The sequence below is a fragment of the Haliotis rufescens genome, unplaced genomic scaffold (genome assembly GCF_023055435.1).
Source record: "Haliotis rufescens isolate VD_foot unplaced genomic scaffold, xgHalRufe1.0.p SCAF_38, whole genome shotgun sequence".
NCBI lineage: Eukaryota > Metazoa > Mollusca > Gastropoda > Lepetellida > Haliotidae > Haliotis > Haliotis rufescens.
The window spans coordinates 812025-830088 of NW_025964090.1; the positions used below are offsets into that span (position 1 = coordinate 812025).

The 18064-nt window shown below is 42.0% G+C and overlaps 1 protein-coding gene across 1 annotated transcript; it reads left to right on the forward strand.

Moving 5' to 3' along the window:
• Window positions 1–1674: 1674 nt before the first annotated feature.
• LOC125372176 (zinc finger protein 91-like) lies at window positions 1675–17327 on the forward strand. The gene is made up of 5 exons (XM_048381344.1): window positions 1675–1756; window positions 4568–6043; window positions 6618–6722; window positions 7110–7258; window positions 15913–17327. Exons 2-5 carry the CDS (start codon window positions 4650–4652, stop codon window positions 17100–17102), a joined length of 2838 nt encoding a protein of 945 aa, XP_048237301.1. The 5' UTR covers window positions 1675–1756; window positions 4568–4649; the 3' UTR covers window positions 17103–17327.
• Window positions 17328–18064: the final 737 nt, after the last annotated feature.

The window sequence follows — 18064 nt, forward strand, 5'->3', positions numbered from 1 at the left end:
CATGTCCTTATATAATTATGGTTTACGACTTCGCAACCGTCTTTGTACAAATGATGTTTAATTATTCTTGAGGTTATTTGCCTTTATTAATCAAATGCTTTAATCTCTTCTTGTTGTGTTGTGATGTGACTTATTTTTCACAAAATTGTACACGTGCACATCTCTGTGCATATAAGTCTGCTTGTTTATACTTGTACATGTACAAAATTGTATATATAAAATGTATTGTATGTATATGGGCCTATGGCCAGAATACAATAGATGATGATGATGATGATGATGATGATGACAGGGAGGTATAATAATCTTTATTTGTCTTGCGTATCTAGTGCGACAGGTAACGTACTGTACTGGACTTTCTTTTGTTCATGATAGAAGTTCTTTCATAAATGTGTCATCTTGTTCCAACATGGGTGTGGGGCATCTAATACAATCCTTAGTGATAATGAGTGTACAACTCGCATGGGTTCACTCACATAGAGGTCCTTTTTACATGAGTGAGTGAGTGAGTGAGTTGGGTTTAACGCCGCTTTTTACTGTATTCCAGTTATATCTCGGCGTGTCAGCTTCATGTGGGAGGAAAGCCCGAAGTGATGCAGGTCTCAGACTTTTACCACTTCGGTGAAACCCACGAGCACGGATATCCTTTTTACATGAGGATTAAGACCCATGAAGATCCAAATCTAAAAAAATACACACAATACAATGGACTACGGGGTAAAATAGGTATTCAGCAACCCATGCTTGCCGTAAAAGGCGACTATGCTTGTCGTAAGATGCGACTAACGGGATCGGGTGGTCAGGCTCGCTGACTTGGTTGATGCATGTCATCGTATCCCAATTGTGTGGATCGATGCTCATGATGTCAATCACTGGATTGTCTGGTCCAGACTCGATTATTTACAGACCGATGCATACAGCTGGAATATTGCTGAGTGCGGCGTAAGCAACAAACAAACAACATGAGGATTCTGATTTAGGAGAAGTTACGTTCGGATGATTTACAGTAGAAAGCATGTCGTGTATGATTGTATGATTCTATATATTTTGTCATTTTCATTTGAACCCGATACTATTTGATGTTTTGTCTATGTATGTTTTCTAAGTCAAGCGTGTAACAACACTACTGGGGAGAGTGAGTATGGTTTTACGAAACCTTTTGCAATATTCCAGCAATGTCTTTTTTTCTTCTTCTTTTTTTGACGCCGCGCTCAGCAATGTTCCAGCTATATGACGGCGTCCAGCAATGTCACGGCGGGGGACACCAGAAATGGACTTCACACATTGTACCCATGTCGGGAATCGAGCCCAGATCTTCGTCGTGACGAACGATCGCTTTAACCACTTGGCTCGCCGCCCCATGAAATCATGCTCTAGTATCGTGTAGACGTTATTTGTGTGTCATATTTTTTGGATAGATTATTATTTTTTACAGGATTGGGTAGATGTACCTTCCGTCGACCTGACACTCGTTTCAGGAAAAGATGTATGTATCATTGTCAAATACTAATCATATGACCGGAATACCGCCTCAGACTTGGCATCCAGTGTACCAAATGGGGGTTGTTCTCAAACAGTTCGCGCGCGCTCGTGACCATTCTGTGAAAAGATTGTCCGTTTTGACTAATACGCACAAACCGTTTGCTACAAATGCAGTTTTGTTGTGTTGTCAGCTCTGAAGCAATACGCTCCTCACACCGCGTTCAAAAGAGGATGTGGGTGTGTGGCACACGATCCTCGCAGATTGTACACGAATGTAAGTAACTGCAACATGTTACATGATTACAACGCGAATGACTCCGAATAACTCAATCTCCTATTTTTCTCTCCTGACTGGTGACCAGTTGACACGAAGGTTATATCATCGGATCAGTGGTTTTCAGTCCGTGTTCAACCGTGGACAACCGTGGACACTTAGGCTAATACGATCTATGTTTTGGGTTTATCATGGTTTAACGGGGCTGAAGCATCACACGAACATTTGAAATACTTGTTTTTTCACGAGAATGTTGTCTTCTGTAAGTGAATGAGATGTTTTACAGTTGTTCATGTGATCAGTGAGAAAACTTAGAATGTTTCTTAGGCGTCCGAAACCATGACACGGGGATGGTAAAGTAGGCAACTGATATTTTGGCTGGATTTGCATGATCAAGGGTGGGACCAATCGCTGCTACGTCACGATACATTAAGTTTCTATGGGACGATCATATTGCAGATTGGCGTAATGAAAACAAATAAAGAGACAAAAAACATTTATAGTATAATAATAATAATACCGTATTCGCTCTAATAAACACCAACGGCGAAATTTGCTAATATATTGGCAAGTGAACAATTCCAATTAGCACCTTTCAGATTGGTCTTATTTAAGACTTATTTATTCATTTATAATATGCACTCGTGTGTTATATGCACCCTTAATTACAGGCAATTAAATTCTAGAAAAATATATCTGTTGTGTATAATACGCACAGACTTTAATTTTTGTATCATTTCAGGCTGTCAGCATAAACCACAAAATGTACCATCTTTCAAATGTTTCACCAAAATTATATTCTAATAAGAGCCCCCTATTTCTAATTTTGAGAGCGCCCTGGGCTCTTATTACGTCGAATACAGTAATAATACCAGAAATAAAAACCATGTACATTATAATGATAATAATGATAATAATAAATGTGACAAGATTCAAGAAAAACATGGCAAATATGCTGACCTTGCTTTCAAAATTGCACACTTACATCCCAAATGCCAAGTTATCAGTTCTAATCTTCCAACCTGTTGACTGACATTAGAAAATACCAGGGTTTACTGTCAGAAATACAGCCCTTTTACAATCTGGATAATGCAGAAGGCTGCCGTGTTGGGGAGTCTTCACATTCTCCGAAAAATTCTGGGTGGGTTTGACTAGGCAGCGCTATGTCCCATTCTCTGTCTGGGCTGTGTGTAGAGGGGGCAAGGTCCCTGAGCTGATGAAGAACCCAACCATGCAGCCTGACTGTACCAGGATCACCCATACCCTAATTCCTTCATATTTTATTTGAATCTGTACATAGTAGTTATAAGAATAAATGTAAAAGCTACAAACTCATTTCCATATTCATAAGAAATCTCTACTAAAAGCAGAGTAATTGTATGATTCCAACTATATCATTTGGTTGGTTGGTTGGTTTGTTGTTTAACGCCGCACTCAGCAATATTCCAGCTATATGACGTCGGTCTGTAAATAATCGAGTCTGGACCAGACAGTCCAGTGACTGATATCATGAGCATCGATCCACGCAATTTGGATCGATGGCATGCATCAACTAAGTCAGTGAGCCTGACCACCCGATCCCGTTAGTCGCCTTTTACGCCAACTATATCATATACATATGTGTTCATGTAACACACTAACTTTTTGTGGAAACTGTGTGAGTGGTGGGTTCTGCATGTTGGGCAGGACATGCTTACCCTTTTCAGGAACACCTGGGGTCATCACTGATTGTCAGTGATCCAGTCATATAATTTTCACTGCTATTTTGCCCTTTATGCCTAAAGAAATGTTTCTGCATAAAACCTCTGGCATTGACATTTTATGTTTATGAATCACTATTGAATAGAGATAAAAAGTGAGCATACCCTGCCCCACTGCTGGCACCCGACACAAACACATGCATGGGCAAGCCAAGTGTTCACCTGAATAAACACAGAATATGGTACAAGACAAAATAGGGAATTGCATCAGACATTCATTTTGTCCTTGATATATGAAATTTGAAAATGTCCTCCGCATGTCTGCCATAAAATGTTTTGAAAGCTTTACTAAGGCCTTCAATGTTGTAGGTTGATCAAACAACTTTTGAACAACTTTATGATGCTCTTTGAAATCTTTGAAAAAGGACCATGCTCGATTGAACCTCAAAAGTTGTACAACGTAGACACCAAGGCTGGGTATTGGTCGATACAAAAGGAAGTTGACTATCGGGAAGTTGAAGTCATCCCACTTGTCATAGAGTCTTGTGCAGAGTTTCTAGTCACTCTAAATCTTTATGAATAGATCAATTCATAGATCTAAATAGGAAACAAATGAGGTAGTTTCACAGGTCCCTGTTATTTCTAGTTCTTCATCTTCCATCATCAGCTAGTTTCAATCTATTTGCAACATGATAAGTATTTTATCCTGAAACATATCACATCATCAAATTTGATGGTCACAACGCAAGTTGTTTCGGGTGGTGTTCTCGTGGAAACATCTTCAGAATTTGCAGTAACATGATGAAGGAAAGTGACAACTCTCTTGTATTTCCAGTGAACACCATGACATCCACTAGTTGACAATGGAAGTACAAGACCATCCAAAGAATCCTGGCTCTGATACTGAAACAAATGTAACGTCTCATAACTGAGACAGGTGATGTGGGAGCGTGTCTGTCTTGTCTCATCTCACATTTCATCTGCCATTACATCAAGACCAGCTTCGTGCGATGATCACTTTTCACCATGGTGTTCAGTTTAGGCCTCTCTTAACATGTAACAAAATGCATTAACATGATAGAGGAAAGTAAAAACTCTTTTATGTTTTCAGTGAAACCATAACAACCACAAGTTATTAATGGAAATACAAAGCCAACCTCAGAATCCTGACTGCTACTGAAACAAATGTAATCATGGACTGTGAGAGACCATTGCTGGAAACGGGGAATCTCAAGGAAGAACCGGTTTCTGACACGGGTGAAAACATTGACTCCCAGGGAGCATTGCTGGAAACGGGGAATCTCAAGGAAGAACCGGTTTCTGACACGGGTGAAAACATTGACTCCCAGGGAGCATTGCTGGAAACGGGGAATCTCAAGGAAGAACCTGTTTCTGACACGGGTGAAAACATTGACTCCCAGGGAGCATTGCTGGAAACAGGGGATCTCAAGGAAGAACCTGTTTCTGACACAGGTGAAATCATTGACTCCCAGAGAGCATTGCTGGAAAAAGGGGATCTCAAGAAACACAAAGATTGTGAGGTTCCAGCAAAGAGGTCTCATAAGTGTGGCGAGTGTGGGAAAACGTTTACACTACCAGGTAATCTGCAAACTCATTTGAGGATTCACAGTGGAATCAAGCCTTACAAGTGTGTTGTATGTGGAAACTGTTTTACACAATTAAATAGCCTGAATTCCCATATGAGGGTTCACAGTGGAATCAAGCCTTACAAGTGTATGGAATGTGAAAAAAGTTTCACACAATCATGTAACCTGCAGTCACACATGAGGATTCACAGTGGACACCGGCCTTATCAGTGTACAGACTGTGAAAAAGCATTTACAGACTTACGTTTTCTGCAAGCCCACCTGAGGGTTCACACTGGAGTCAAGCCTTTCCAGTGTGGTGAGTGTGAGAAAATATTTACTCACTCAAGTAGCTTGCAGAGACACATGAGAAGTCACAGAGATGTGACCCGAGAATTGATGGAAACAGGTGCTCTCAATAACCGCTCTGTTACTTACAAAGACATAAACACTGACCGTGAGAGACCATTGCTGGAAACAGGCGATGTCACAAAGCACAAAGATTGTGGGGGTCCATCAAAGCAGTCTCTTCAGTGTGTGGAGTGCGGAAAAACATTTATTGATTCGGGTGACATGAAAAGGCACATGCTTTGTCACAGCGGAATCAAGCTTTATGAGTGCATTGTTTGTGAAAAAGAATTTAAAAAATTAGATAACCTTCAGTCACACATGAGTATTCACACTGGAATCAAGCCTTATCAGTGCATTGGGTGCAGGAAAACATTCACACGATCAGGTAGTTTGCAGAGACATACGAGGATTCACAGTGGAATCAAGCCTTATCAGTGTAATGAATGTGGGAATATTTTTACACAATCGTGTAGCCTACGGGCCCACCTGAGGATTCACAGTAAAGTCTTTCAGTGTGGTGAGTGTGAGAAACAATTTTCACACTCAAGTAGCATGCAGAGACACATGAAGAGTCACAGGGGTGTCACCAGAGCATTGCTGGAAACAGGTGCTCTCAAGAAACAGTCTGTTACTGACAGTCATAAACACTGACTGTGAGAGAGCATTGCTGGATACAGGTGCTCTCAAGAAACAGTCTGTTACTGACACAGTCATAAACACTGACTGTGACAGGGCATTGATGGATACAGGTGCTCTCAAGAAACAGTCTGTTACTGACAGTCATAAACACTGACTGTGACAGGGCATTGCTGGAAACAGGTGCTCTCAAGAAACAGTCTGTTACTGACAGTCATAAACACTGACTGTGAGAGAGCATTGCTGGATACAGGTGCTCTCAAGAAACAGTCTGTTACTGACACAGTCATAAACACTGACTGTGACAGGGCATTGATGGATACAGGTGCTCTCAAGAAACAGTCTGTTACTGACAGTCATAAACACTGACTGTGACAGGGCATTGCTGGAAACAGGTGCTCTCAAGAAACAGTCTGTTACTGACAGTCATAAACACTGACTGTGACAGGGCATTGCTGGAAACAGGTGCTTTCAAGAAACAGTCTGTTACTGACTGTCATAAACACTGACTGTGAGAGGGCATTGCTGGATACAGGTGCTCTCAAGAAACACTCTGTTACTGACAGTCATAAACACTGACTGTGACAGGGCATTGCTGGAAACAGGTGCTCTCAAGAAACAGTCTGTTACTGACACAGATGGATACACTGACTGTGACAGGGCATTGCTGGATACAGGTGCTCTCAAGAAACAGTCTGTTACTGACAGTCATAAACACTGACTGTGACAGGGCATTGCTGGATACAGGTGCTCTCAAGAAACAGTCTGTTACTGACTGTCATAAACACTGACTGTGACAGGGCATTGCTGGATACAGGTGCTCTCAAGAAACAGTCTGTTACTGACAGTCATAAACACTGACTGTGACAGGGCATTGCTGGATACAGGTGCTCTCAAGAAACAGTCTGTTACTGACTGTCATAAACACTGACTGTGACAGGGCATTGCTGGATACAGGTGCTCTCAAGAAACAGTCTGTTACTGACTGTCATAAACACTGACTGTGACAGGGCATTGCTGGATACAGGTGCTCTCAAGAAACAGTCTGTTACTGACAGTCATAAACACTGACTGTGACAGGGCATTGCTGGATACAGGATACACCTGTTTCGAGCAATGCCCTCTCACAGTCAGTCTGCTGCTGACACAGATGAAAACGCTGGCTGTGACAGGTGATCTCAAGAACCACAAAGATTGTGGGGGTCCACCAAAGTTGTCTCATAGTTGTAGTGAGTGCGGGAAACAATGATTCAATCAGATGACAAGAAAAGGGCACATGCTTTGTCACAGTGGGATCAAGCCTCATAAGTGCATGTGTGTGAGAAGACATTTACATTCTCAAGTAAACTGCGGGGAAACGATGATACACATTGCATGCAATCAAGCCGTATCAATGTGTTGAATGTTTAGTACACAATCAAGTAACCTACTGCCACATGAACATTCACAGTGGAATCAAGCCTTATCAGCATGATCAGTATATTAAATATAGAGCCATAACCTTACACTAACAGTACGAACATGTCACTTGTATAAACAATTTACTAAAATGAACTAGACTTAAAGACTTTGCTTTTTGTGATTTTAATTTTTTGGTAACTAATTATTCCTGTGTAAACTATTGATTAAATCATAATGAAATGAGTTTTGAGAAGGTAGGGTTATCGAACTTGATATCCCATTAATATGTGATAATAAGGCAAACATGTAATACAAGAGGATTTTTGTGTCTAAAAATATTTCAATGTATGTACAAGGTTATTAACATAAATAGTACTATTTTTACCATGCAGCTATGGAACATGACAGCCGCAACATGAATTGCACAACTCTAAGTCTCAAGTCATGAATGTCAACACATGGTCAATAAAGTTTGTTTGTTTCTTTGTTTAATGTTGCTTTCAGCAATATTCCATCTTTCTGAAGGCGGTCTGTAAATAATCAAATCTGGACCAGACAATCCAGTGATTGATGTCATGAGCATCAATTGATGCAATTGGGATCTATTACGTGCATCAACCAAGTCAGCCAGTCTGACCACCCGATCCCGTTAGTCGCCTCTTACTACACAGTGACTTTATCATAGTTACCGATTTAACTGAAAGCATTTTGTCATAAATCCATGTCACATTAGATCAAAGCTTTGTCATCACAATTTCTTTTTTGTAATGGTAAGTAATGGGAGGACGACAAGGCGTATATTCTAGGATTTACAGAGCTGAAACCATGCAGTTGGTAGCAGTAAGGGCTCATCTCCAAGGTTTTCCCAGAGTGGGGCCGGTGGGTGAAAAAAGGAATAATAACCTGTTCCTTATTGTAGAACACCTATTCATGACATTGACGATCTATACCAAATCTATACCAAATCTTCGACAATTTAAGCATATGTCTGGTCGATTATTGACAGCAAGCAGAAACCGAAAACCAAAATTAAACACATTGCAGAAAAAGATCTAAAGAGGAAAGCACATGTAGATAAAAAAAACAACATCACCATAAAGTCATATTTAAATTAAAATATCATTGATCTATTTCAAGTCATAAAACGTAAAACAAAAGCATTCGTACTATAAATTCCTTCAATATTACTTATTTATCAAATGTTTTCGATTTTCACAGTTGAACTAAAGTGAAAAATACCTCTCACAGATGTCACGCAAATTCCAGAACTATTTAATATAATAACCATTGATTAAACTGAGGTTTCGGCCAAAATAATATGAATCAAAATGTCTTGAATCTTCCTGAAATTAGACACACATTGGAGTTCATTTTTAATAGTGGTAACTGCTTGGTAAGTTTTGGCTACACAATCGGTTTCGAATATATTGAGACCGCCTTCGTGGTCTAGGGGTAGCGCGTCCGCCGGAGAGCGGAAGGTCCGGGGTTTGATCCCCGGCCGCGTCATACCAAAAGGCGTTAAAAGATGGTACTTATTGTTACCCTGTCTGGCGCTTAAGGGGCTATAACAAGGACTGGTCGGCTCGGAGTTAGTATACCGTGTCTGAGTGAGGTATTCATGTTAAACTGCGGCATGGTATCTCAGTGAGCTAGCGCTATAAATCGGCATCAGTATAAGTAGCCACACAAACAGTCACGTACATGCACGTCGCTATGTAATCTTGGACGCGACGTTAAACCCCATTTCACCTCACCTCGTATATATTTATGTGAAGTATAATATGGCAATATTTACGTACGACTAGGTGGAAATCACTGTTAGTGTCACCAAATTTGCTTATTGCAAGTGAACTAGGCGCATTCAGGTTGATGAAGGGAAGCTTGAGCAGGCTGTGTTGGTTGGAGTCAAGCCTTTTGTGGTACAACGTCACCTAATCATCAACACAACTCTCCGCTTAAAATATAAACTGGAGCGGAGACGAATCCTATCTCACAACACAGAAATAAAATTAGCAAAGAGCTAAGAACGTATACTGTCATCTATATATACGACGGTGGTTTCCAAACCATTGTGAAACTTGATGCTTTTTCCAAGAAGCAGCATACAAATACATGTAGATGGACGGCGGGTTATTCATCTTTGGTGTTAATGATGGTTGGGCATCCCCTTTCGGACCATTTCCGGGGGCAGTGGTGGCCAAGTCGTCTAAGGCGCTGCAATTCGTTGTATAGAGTTGCGTCCCCTGGGCACGCCAGAAACCTATGATTGTGGGTTCGAATCCCGGTTCCGATTATGTTTCTAGGTTTGTCAGCACCGTACCTGTGCGCGTGGGTGTCACCTAAGTGGTAAATGTCTAAGACCTGCATCACTTCGGGCCTTCCTCCCACACCAAGCTTATACGCCGTGATATAACTGGAATATTGTTAAAAGCGGCGTTAAACCCAACTCACTCACTCGGACCATTTCTAATGAATGGAAGTTTGACGTCTCGTCTTAATAATGGACTGGTTCTGTCGTTATATTTTTTTGTGAGATAGTCCCTACTTAGTTGTGGCATATGTGATATGCCTCCCTTAATCCCAAATTGTCTTACCAATCACCACGCTCGGGTGAATTTGTACCTACTACAATAGGTGCTGGACAAGTAGAAACCCTCAATGAACCTGAGCCTGATCGTTGAAACTGCGCAGCACGTCAAACACCGAGAACCAGTTTTAATCTCGGCGAGGAGAATTTTCTCGTTGGGGGAACGATTGTGCCAATCGTTTTTTTTATCGTCTGTTTTACCTCCATCATAGTCAGTAATGTTCACCCCCACTTTGCCTTTTTCGTCCAATGGAATCTGTTTTGTTGGAAAATCGAGACTGGTTATTCTCTAGAATTGACGGTTTATACTTCTGATTAATCGATCCTGGACTTGTGTTGATAACCTAAGGCCCATACCTGTTCCAATGTCTGCAAATCACAGACCGAGACACATTGAACATCCCCCTGAAGATCTGGGGTAGAATAGGTCTTCAGCAACCCATGCTTGCCGTAAAAGGCGACTATGCTTGTCGTAAGAGGCGACTAACGGTTTCACCGAAGTAGTAGCGTCTGAGACCTGCATCACTTCGGGCTTTCCTCCCACATTAAGCTGACACGCCGTGATATAACTGGAATACTGATAAAAGCGGCGGTAAACCCAACTCACTCACTCACTCACTGTAGGGTGTGACCACCATTTCCGTTGATACATGCGAGGGAGCGGCAGCGCACTGAAGACACCAGATGATGGTTGTTCCACATGTCAACCAAAGAATGATCAAACTGAGCTACCGTTACCGGCTGGTTCTGATCCGGTCGTAGGCGTCGTTCTTTGAAAAACAGCTGGCCATGGCAGCACAGCAAGTAATGCTGCCTTTAAAAAAAGCCCGTTACAACACATGCAACATGTGGGCGTGTATGATCCTTCTGCAACGTGACGTTACGTCGCTAGTGTAGAACATGATATCGAACGTTGTCGTGCCGGTAGCGTACGCCATTGACGTTGCCATTAAAACATGCTGAGTTGTGTTCTTCCATGAGTTGTGATGCCACCCCATGTCATTACACATCTACCCCAAACTGACGGCGTTAAGTAACGCAAGCGTCGCAAAAACGTTCTCCTGGACGCCTGTAGGCCCTTAGAGACCATCAGAGCTTTCCAACCTGGACTCATCTGTGAACAGTATACTGTCCAAGTCTCGTCTTCTGAACCTAAGATGCTGTCTTCACCAAGCTAGGCATGCCGTAAGCTGGGCCCCGTCTCTCATATCATAATATAAGGCGCAAGTTTACGACGCGCACTGGGAGCCGGGAACCAGCTTAGGCGCGCCTGACGATGACGTGGAAGGAAAATTGGGTGTATCGCTGGACGACGGGGTCGTTTGTATGTGCTGCATACGGTTCTAGCTGACACTACCGGTAATTGGTCAGAACCCAGGAATTGACCGAGATGTTGATGTGGCAGTTCGGTGTCGATTCCGTAGGCGCACCATCCGAATATGGTTGCTTGTTGACGTGACGACCGGTGTGTGGCAAGTCGTGAGTGTTGCCTAATTAAAGCTGGGCCTCGTCTCTCATATTCCAAGTTGACGCGGAACCAGCTTAGAGCCAAGAGATGATGTTGTGTTTCGATAAACATTAAAATGTCTGGCATCTTCGTTTTGCGCTAGTCCTGTTTGTGGCATACCCACGACGATGAATTTTCAGCAATCTGTGGCTTTGCGAAAGCGCTATTTACGTTGAAAAAAAAAGTGTTTTATAGGAGCTGATAGATAAACAATCATAGTGTATTGTTAACATTTAAAAGGCACCTCTGTGAGTATCATGCTCCCAACAAAAAACGCAAAAATGTGCGATGTGCATGAACATGCACGTGCAAATTGTGAATCACGACATAAAATCAAGTTTTCATGAACATGTATGTAAAGATTATTTAATTTTAGAACAGATTTATTTTCATTTAACTTTATATGAAGCACTGTCAGTATATATAATACATGGTATATCGATCAAATTGCGACTGCGTATTCTTATTACATACGACGTTAAAACAGTATACAGTAGATCTACCTCTTTAAGTTGGTTGGTTGGCGTGTTGTTTAACGCCGCACTTAGCAATATTCCAGCTATATGACGGCGGTCTGTAAATAATCGAGTCTGGACCAGACAATCAAGTGATTAATATCATGAACATCGATCGACGCAATTGGGATCGATGACATGCATCAACCAAGTCAGCGTGCCTGACCACCCGATCCCGTTAGTCGCCTCTTACAAGTATAGTCGCCTTTTACGGCAAGCATGTGTTGCTGAAGATCGACCTATTCTACCCCGGATCTTCAAGGGGCTCTTTAAGTATTAAACAAAGAGTGTATTTGCCAGTGAGATTCCAAACAGTCCAGACCGCATATATCTAAGAACATGTTATAAATTGAACAACATCTGATGAAAACGCGATAACATTGGCCGTTTTTGCCACACACAGATAACGCAGTTTTGGATGGAGCCGTTATCACCTGCTCACGGCGCGAGGAAGACAAGTCAATAGAGAAACATTGGCATTGATGACAGATTTCTATGGCCGCGGGTGTTGTTTCTCTGGTATGGCATGTAAGTATACGGAGCAGGCGTTCACGTATTTTTTGTGTGTATACTTTCCAAAACACGTTGGGCTTGAGACCTTCTAAATATTGTGACTCACCTACAAAATAGGGTGAACTTGGACCGCAGACCATTTTTGAAAAGTGAAATCGATCTAGTTTTGCCCATTTTGTTTGGTCTAGTAACCATTTGGAACAAAATAAATAACAGTAATATCCATGTTTGTTCTTGAGACAAGACAGGCCCGCAGCCGAAACCACCCACGCGTGCGATTTCCGGATTCAGTGCCGTAGCGAGCCGCACCCCACCCCCGGACTTTTTTTTATAGAAAACAGTTTTATTTGATTCAAGTTGGGGGACAAGTGATACTTGTACAATAAGCGTGATAATCTCTTTATCATATAATGACATTCTTTAATTCTGTGCTTGAAAATTGCTTCCCATCTCTCACAAAGTTTTCCTGGAATGCGCGCATTAATATTCATTATGTCACAGGGTAAGTGATGTGTCAGTCCGACAGTGACAGTAGCCAATATAGTTCCAACTGAAATCCGTTTCTTAAACAGTGGCAAAGCAACATATACGCAAAACGGTCTGTCCGTTAGAGTAACTGTCCTTTGTCAAAGGGAAGCTACTCTAACCCTTGTCTATGAGACATCGTGGCCACGTTCAGATGTTGTTGACAGTCGGCCTGTGCAGTCAGATGTACACACAGCGCCAAAACGAAACAAGGTAACAATTCAAACATATTTTGGCTCAATCCAACTATTTTAATTTGTGGAAAAGGTTTCAAGCCGCAGAGGTCTACAAGCACAGATATGGCTACTGATCCCGCTTGGCTAGGCCTCGTGCCCTCGCAAAATTGTTTCGAAATTTAAATCTCCAAAGTAGCTAAAACTTATAAAATGCCTTAGCTACGCCACAGTTAGACACTGATTTTCAGTATATTAGACTGTTCTTTTGATAATGTTAGCAATTATTCCTGTAGTTTATCCAGATTGCTGATGGTTAATTCTGACTCGATCGCCGATGACAATGGCAGTCTTATCTTGAGTGAGTTGGGTTTAACACTGCTTTTAACAGTATTCCAGTTATATCGCGGTGTGTCAGCTTAATGTGGGAGGAAAGCCCTAAGTGATGCAGGTGTCAAACGTTAACCACTTTGGTGAAACCCATGAGAACGGGTATGATGCTGACAAACCCAGAAACATATAATTGGGGCGAACCCGGATTTCGAACCAACAATCATAGGTTTCTGGCACGCCCAAGGGACGCAACTCTGCACAGCGAATTGCAGCGCCTTAGACGCCTGGGCCACCAGTAAGGGTTTAGATGTTGGCCTACTGGATGCTGGTGGCAGGGGTTGTCCTGGATATGGTCTGATAAAGCTGATTTAGAGTCAACTTTGGACACTGAGGTGTGATATTTTTGAATTCGTGTTTTGAGGGTCCTTGATGTTTTACCAATGTATGTGTGTCCACAATTTCACTGAATGTGGTCTTCAGCATCCTATGCTTGCCGTAAAAGGCAACTATGCTTGTTTGGTTGTGGAGTTGTCTAACCATATTCTTTCACCTCCCAATCCAGTTTAGTTGTGGAGTTAGTCTAACCATATTCTTTCACCTCACAATCCAGTTTAGTTGTGGAATTAGTCTAACCATGTTCTTTCACCTCACAATCCAGTTTAGTTGTGGAGTTAGTCTAACCATATTCTTTCACCTCACAGTCCAGTTTAGTTGTGGAGTTAGTCTAACCATATTCTTTCACCTCACAGTCCAGTTTAGTTGTGGAGTTAGTCTAACCATATTCTTTCACCTCCCAATCCAGTTTAGTTGTGGAGTTGGTCTAACCATATTCTTTCACCTCCCAATCCAGTTTAGTTGTGGAGTTGGTCTAACCATATTCTTTCACCTCCCAATCCAGTTTAGTTGTGGAGTTGGTCTAACCATATTCTTTCACCTCCCAATCCAGTTTAGTTGTGGAGTTAGTCTAACCATGTTCTTTCACCTCACAATCCAGTTTAGTTGTGGAATTAGTCTAACCATGTTCTTTCACCTCACAATCCAGTTTAGTTGTGGAGTTAGTCTAACCATATTCTTTCACCTCCCAATCCAGTTTAGTTGTGAAGTTAGTCTAACCATATTCTTTCACCTCCCAATCCAGTTTAGTTGTGGAGTTAGTCTAACCATATTCTTTCACCTCACAATCCAGTTTAGTTGTGAAGTTAGTCTAACCATATTCTTTCACCTCCCAATCCAGTTTAGTTGTGGAGTTAGTCTAACTATAACCTTAACTGGTGATGATACCAAAGTCTATTTGTGCAAAGTATAGACACTTGTGTTTCTGAAATGATCCTGTGAGATATGTTTGCAAGTGAGTGAGTGAGTGAGTGGTTTTACGCCGCTTTTAGCAATATTCCAGCGATATCACGATGGGGGGCACCAGAAATGGGCTTCACTTATTGTACCATAGTCGGGAATCGAACCCGGGTCTTCGGGGTGACTAGCAAATGCTTTAACCACTAGGCTACCCGACCGCCCATGATATGTTTGTACTTGTTTCTTTACACTATGTTTTATCCAGTAAATCCAAACTGTTAACATGGTTACGAAGACATGAAATGTTTTTGGATAACAACTTCTTTATTGTTTGTATCAAAAAATTTGGGCTACTTCTTGCCCCTTTATCAAACTGAATTTATCCTGGAAAAATCTGCAATCTGGTCAAAAATGACCTCCCTATCAAATGGATGGGGCTACTTTAAAGGTCTAATTTTTGTTTGTTTGTTTTTTATTTAACACTGCACTCGGCAATATTCCAGCTATAAGCCGGCGTTCTGTAAATAATCGAGTCTGGACCAGATTGACCAGTGATTGACATCATGAGCATCGATCTACACAATTGGGATACAATGACATGCATCAACATTGTCAGCGAGCCTGACCCCCTGATCCCATTAGTCGCCTCTTACGACAAGCACAGTCGCCTTTTACGGCAAGCATGGTTTGCTGAAGACCTATTCTACTCTAAGTTCTCATACATCTAATTATTATAAACAGTAAAGATGGTTTCCAAAACAAGTTTCATGTTCTTTCAACTTCTAAATGTTTCTGAAAATCTTTACTTTAATATGGTTAAATGCAGACTTGTACTTATTTCATTGCATTTTTTTCACTCCAGGGGCCTTCATTTTAAAGTTGAGGCGGAAAGCATTGACTGAATCAGAGGCCGGAAGAAACACCTGATGTACAGATGGACCCACATCTCATCAGTGACTCTGAGAAAGCATTTACAAGTAACCTGCGGAGACACAAGAAGTGAAAGAGAAAAAAAGTCTTTTCACCAAATGAGTTTGAGAAAGTATTTTCATGATTAAGTTACCTGCGGATACATCGATGATGTCTCTCATTGATGCTGAGCCCTCTCAGTGTGAGGAGTGTGGGAAAGCATTTGCACAATTTTGTTACCTACCGATACACTTGAAGTCAGATGATGGAGGTGACATGGAAAGGCATTGTTGTGAATGTTTGCAAGAACCTTCGACACTTGATAATCTGGCGAGGTGTCAGGGTAATGACAAGCCGTACGATCGTAGAGAGTGTGACAGAACATTGACACAACCAGATAACCTGCAGAAAGACCTGATGTCTCCGAGTGGAGACAATTCTCATGAGTGTCGTGAGTGCGGGAAAGCATTTACGCGATCAAGTGACCTGCAGCGCCACCTGAGATGTCACAGTGGCATCAAGCCTTATGAGTGTAGTGTGTGCGGGAAGGCATTTACCCAATCAAATGACCTGCACAGGCACATGATGAGCCATAGTGGTGTGAAGCCTTACAATTGTAGTGAGTGTGAGAAAACGTTTGGACGATCCAGTGACCTGCACAGACACATGAGAAGTCACCGTGGACTCAAGCCTTATGAATGTAGTGAATGTCAAAAAGGGTTTGGACGATCCAATGACCTAAAAATACACATGAGGATTCACGATGGAGTCAAACCTTACCAGTGCATTGAGTGTGGGAGAGATTTCAGAACCTCGGGGAGCCTGCGGTCACACCTGAACTATCACAGTGGCGTCAAGCCCTTTCAGTGTAGCCAATGTGAAAAAGCATTTAGACAATCAAGTCAGCTGCAGACACACATGAGGCGTCACAATGGAATCAGGCCGTTTGAATGTGGGGAGTGTTTGAAAACATTTACAACATCAAGATGTCTGAAGACTCACATGAAGTATCACAGTGGAGTCAAGCCGTTTGTGTGCAGTGAGTGCGGGAAAGCATTTGTCCGATCAGGCCAGCTACAGATACACATCAGGACTCACACGGGAGTCAAGCCTTACCAGTGTGGGGTGTGTGGGAAGTCATTTACAACATCTGGCAATCTGAAGGCTCACATGAGGTGTCACACGGGAGAGAAACCTTTTCAGTGTCTTGAATGTAAGAAAGCCTTTACAGAATACAGCAGCCTGAGGACACACATCAAGTGCCACATCAGAGCCAAGAAAGAAGCATGTCCGACAGTGCCTGAATCTGTTGTTTGACAAAGGAACTTTTCCTCTGCTTGCATCAGGTGAACGACAATGCTGTGTATGACGAATGTGAAGGTCATGTTTCAGTGCATCTTAATGTTCAAGCAGTAGGGGGGATATGGTGGCCCAGTCGTCTAAGGCGCCACGATTCACTGTGCAGAGTTGCGTCCCTTGGGCCCGCCAGAAATCTATGATTGTGGGTTCGAATCCGGATTCGCCCCGATTATGTTTCTAGGTTTGTCAGCACCATACCCGTGCTCGTGGGTTTCACCAAAGTCGTAAATGTTTGACACCTGCATTACTTCGGGCTCTCCTCCCACATTTAGCTGACATGCCGTGATGTAACTGGAATACTGCTTAAAGAAGTGTTAAACCCAACTCACTCACTCACTCAAGCAGTAGGTTGTGATATGTTGACTGGTTCAGTTGAACCCTTCTTTAAGCATGTTAAGTTCTAATCACAAATGTCAGTTCGATTATTTAATCCTAAATATACTCCATAATAAATACCTCGCACCAATAAGCGCCTCTTCCACAGATTTGTTTCAGAAAACGGCAGTGTAGGAGGGGTGTGTAATTGTCACGTAACAATTATCAAAAGTGTTGGTGTTTCATCAGCGTTTGAACTAAGAAGTTTGATTCCTACCACCCGATCTCCAACAAGAAATTGAACTTGCAACGTATGGTTTTAGAAAGTGATACCCTTTGTCAATTTTTTCAATGTGCCCAGAGGAGTAGAATTCCTGACTGATCCACACATTTCCTCACACCCTCACCACAAACCTTCCACTAGCATTAAGATTTCCAATCAGTGCTGCCAACTCACGAATGGACACCTGACATCTCATGAGGATAGCTTTTTCCCTTGTAATAGTAACCAGGATGTTTTCACTGTTAATGATGAATCCCAAATACGTTACCACTCTTGTTGGGCACAAAACTGACTTGTCTGTCTGCACTCTAAAAACCCAAGC

What these genes read in the sequence shown, in the direction of transcription:
- LOC125372176 (XM_048381344.1), top strand. Translation starts at nt 4,650, where the DNA reads ATGGACTGTGAGAGACCATTGCTGGAAACGGGGAATCTCAAGGAAGAA. An exon ending in ACTGACAGTCATAAACACTG is followed by an intron (nt 6,044 to 6,617) that starts ACTGTGAGAGAG and finishes TGACTGTGACAG; the next exon opens with GGCATTGCTGGAAACAGGTG. An exon ending in ACAGGTGCTCTCAAGAAACA is followed by an intron (nt 6,723 to 7,109) that starts GTCTGTTACTGA and finishes TGACTGTGACAG; the next exon opens with GGCATTGCTGGATACAGGAT.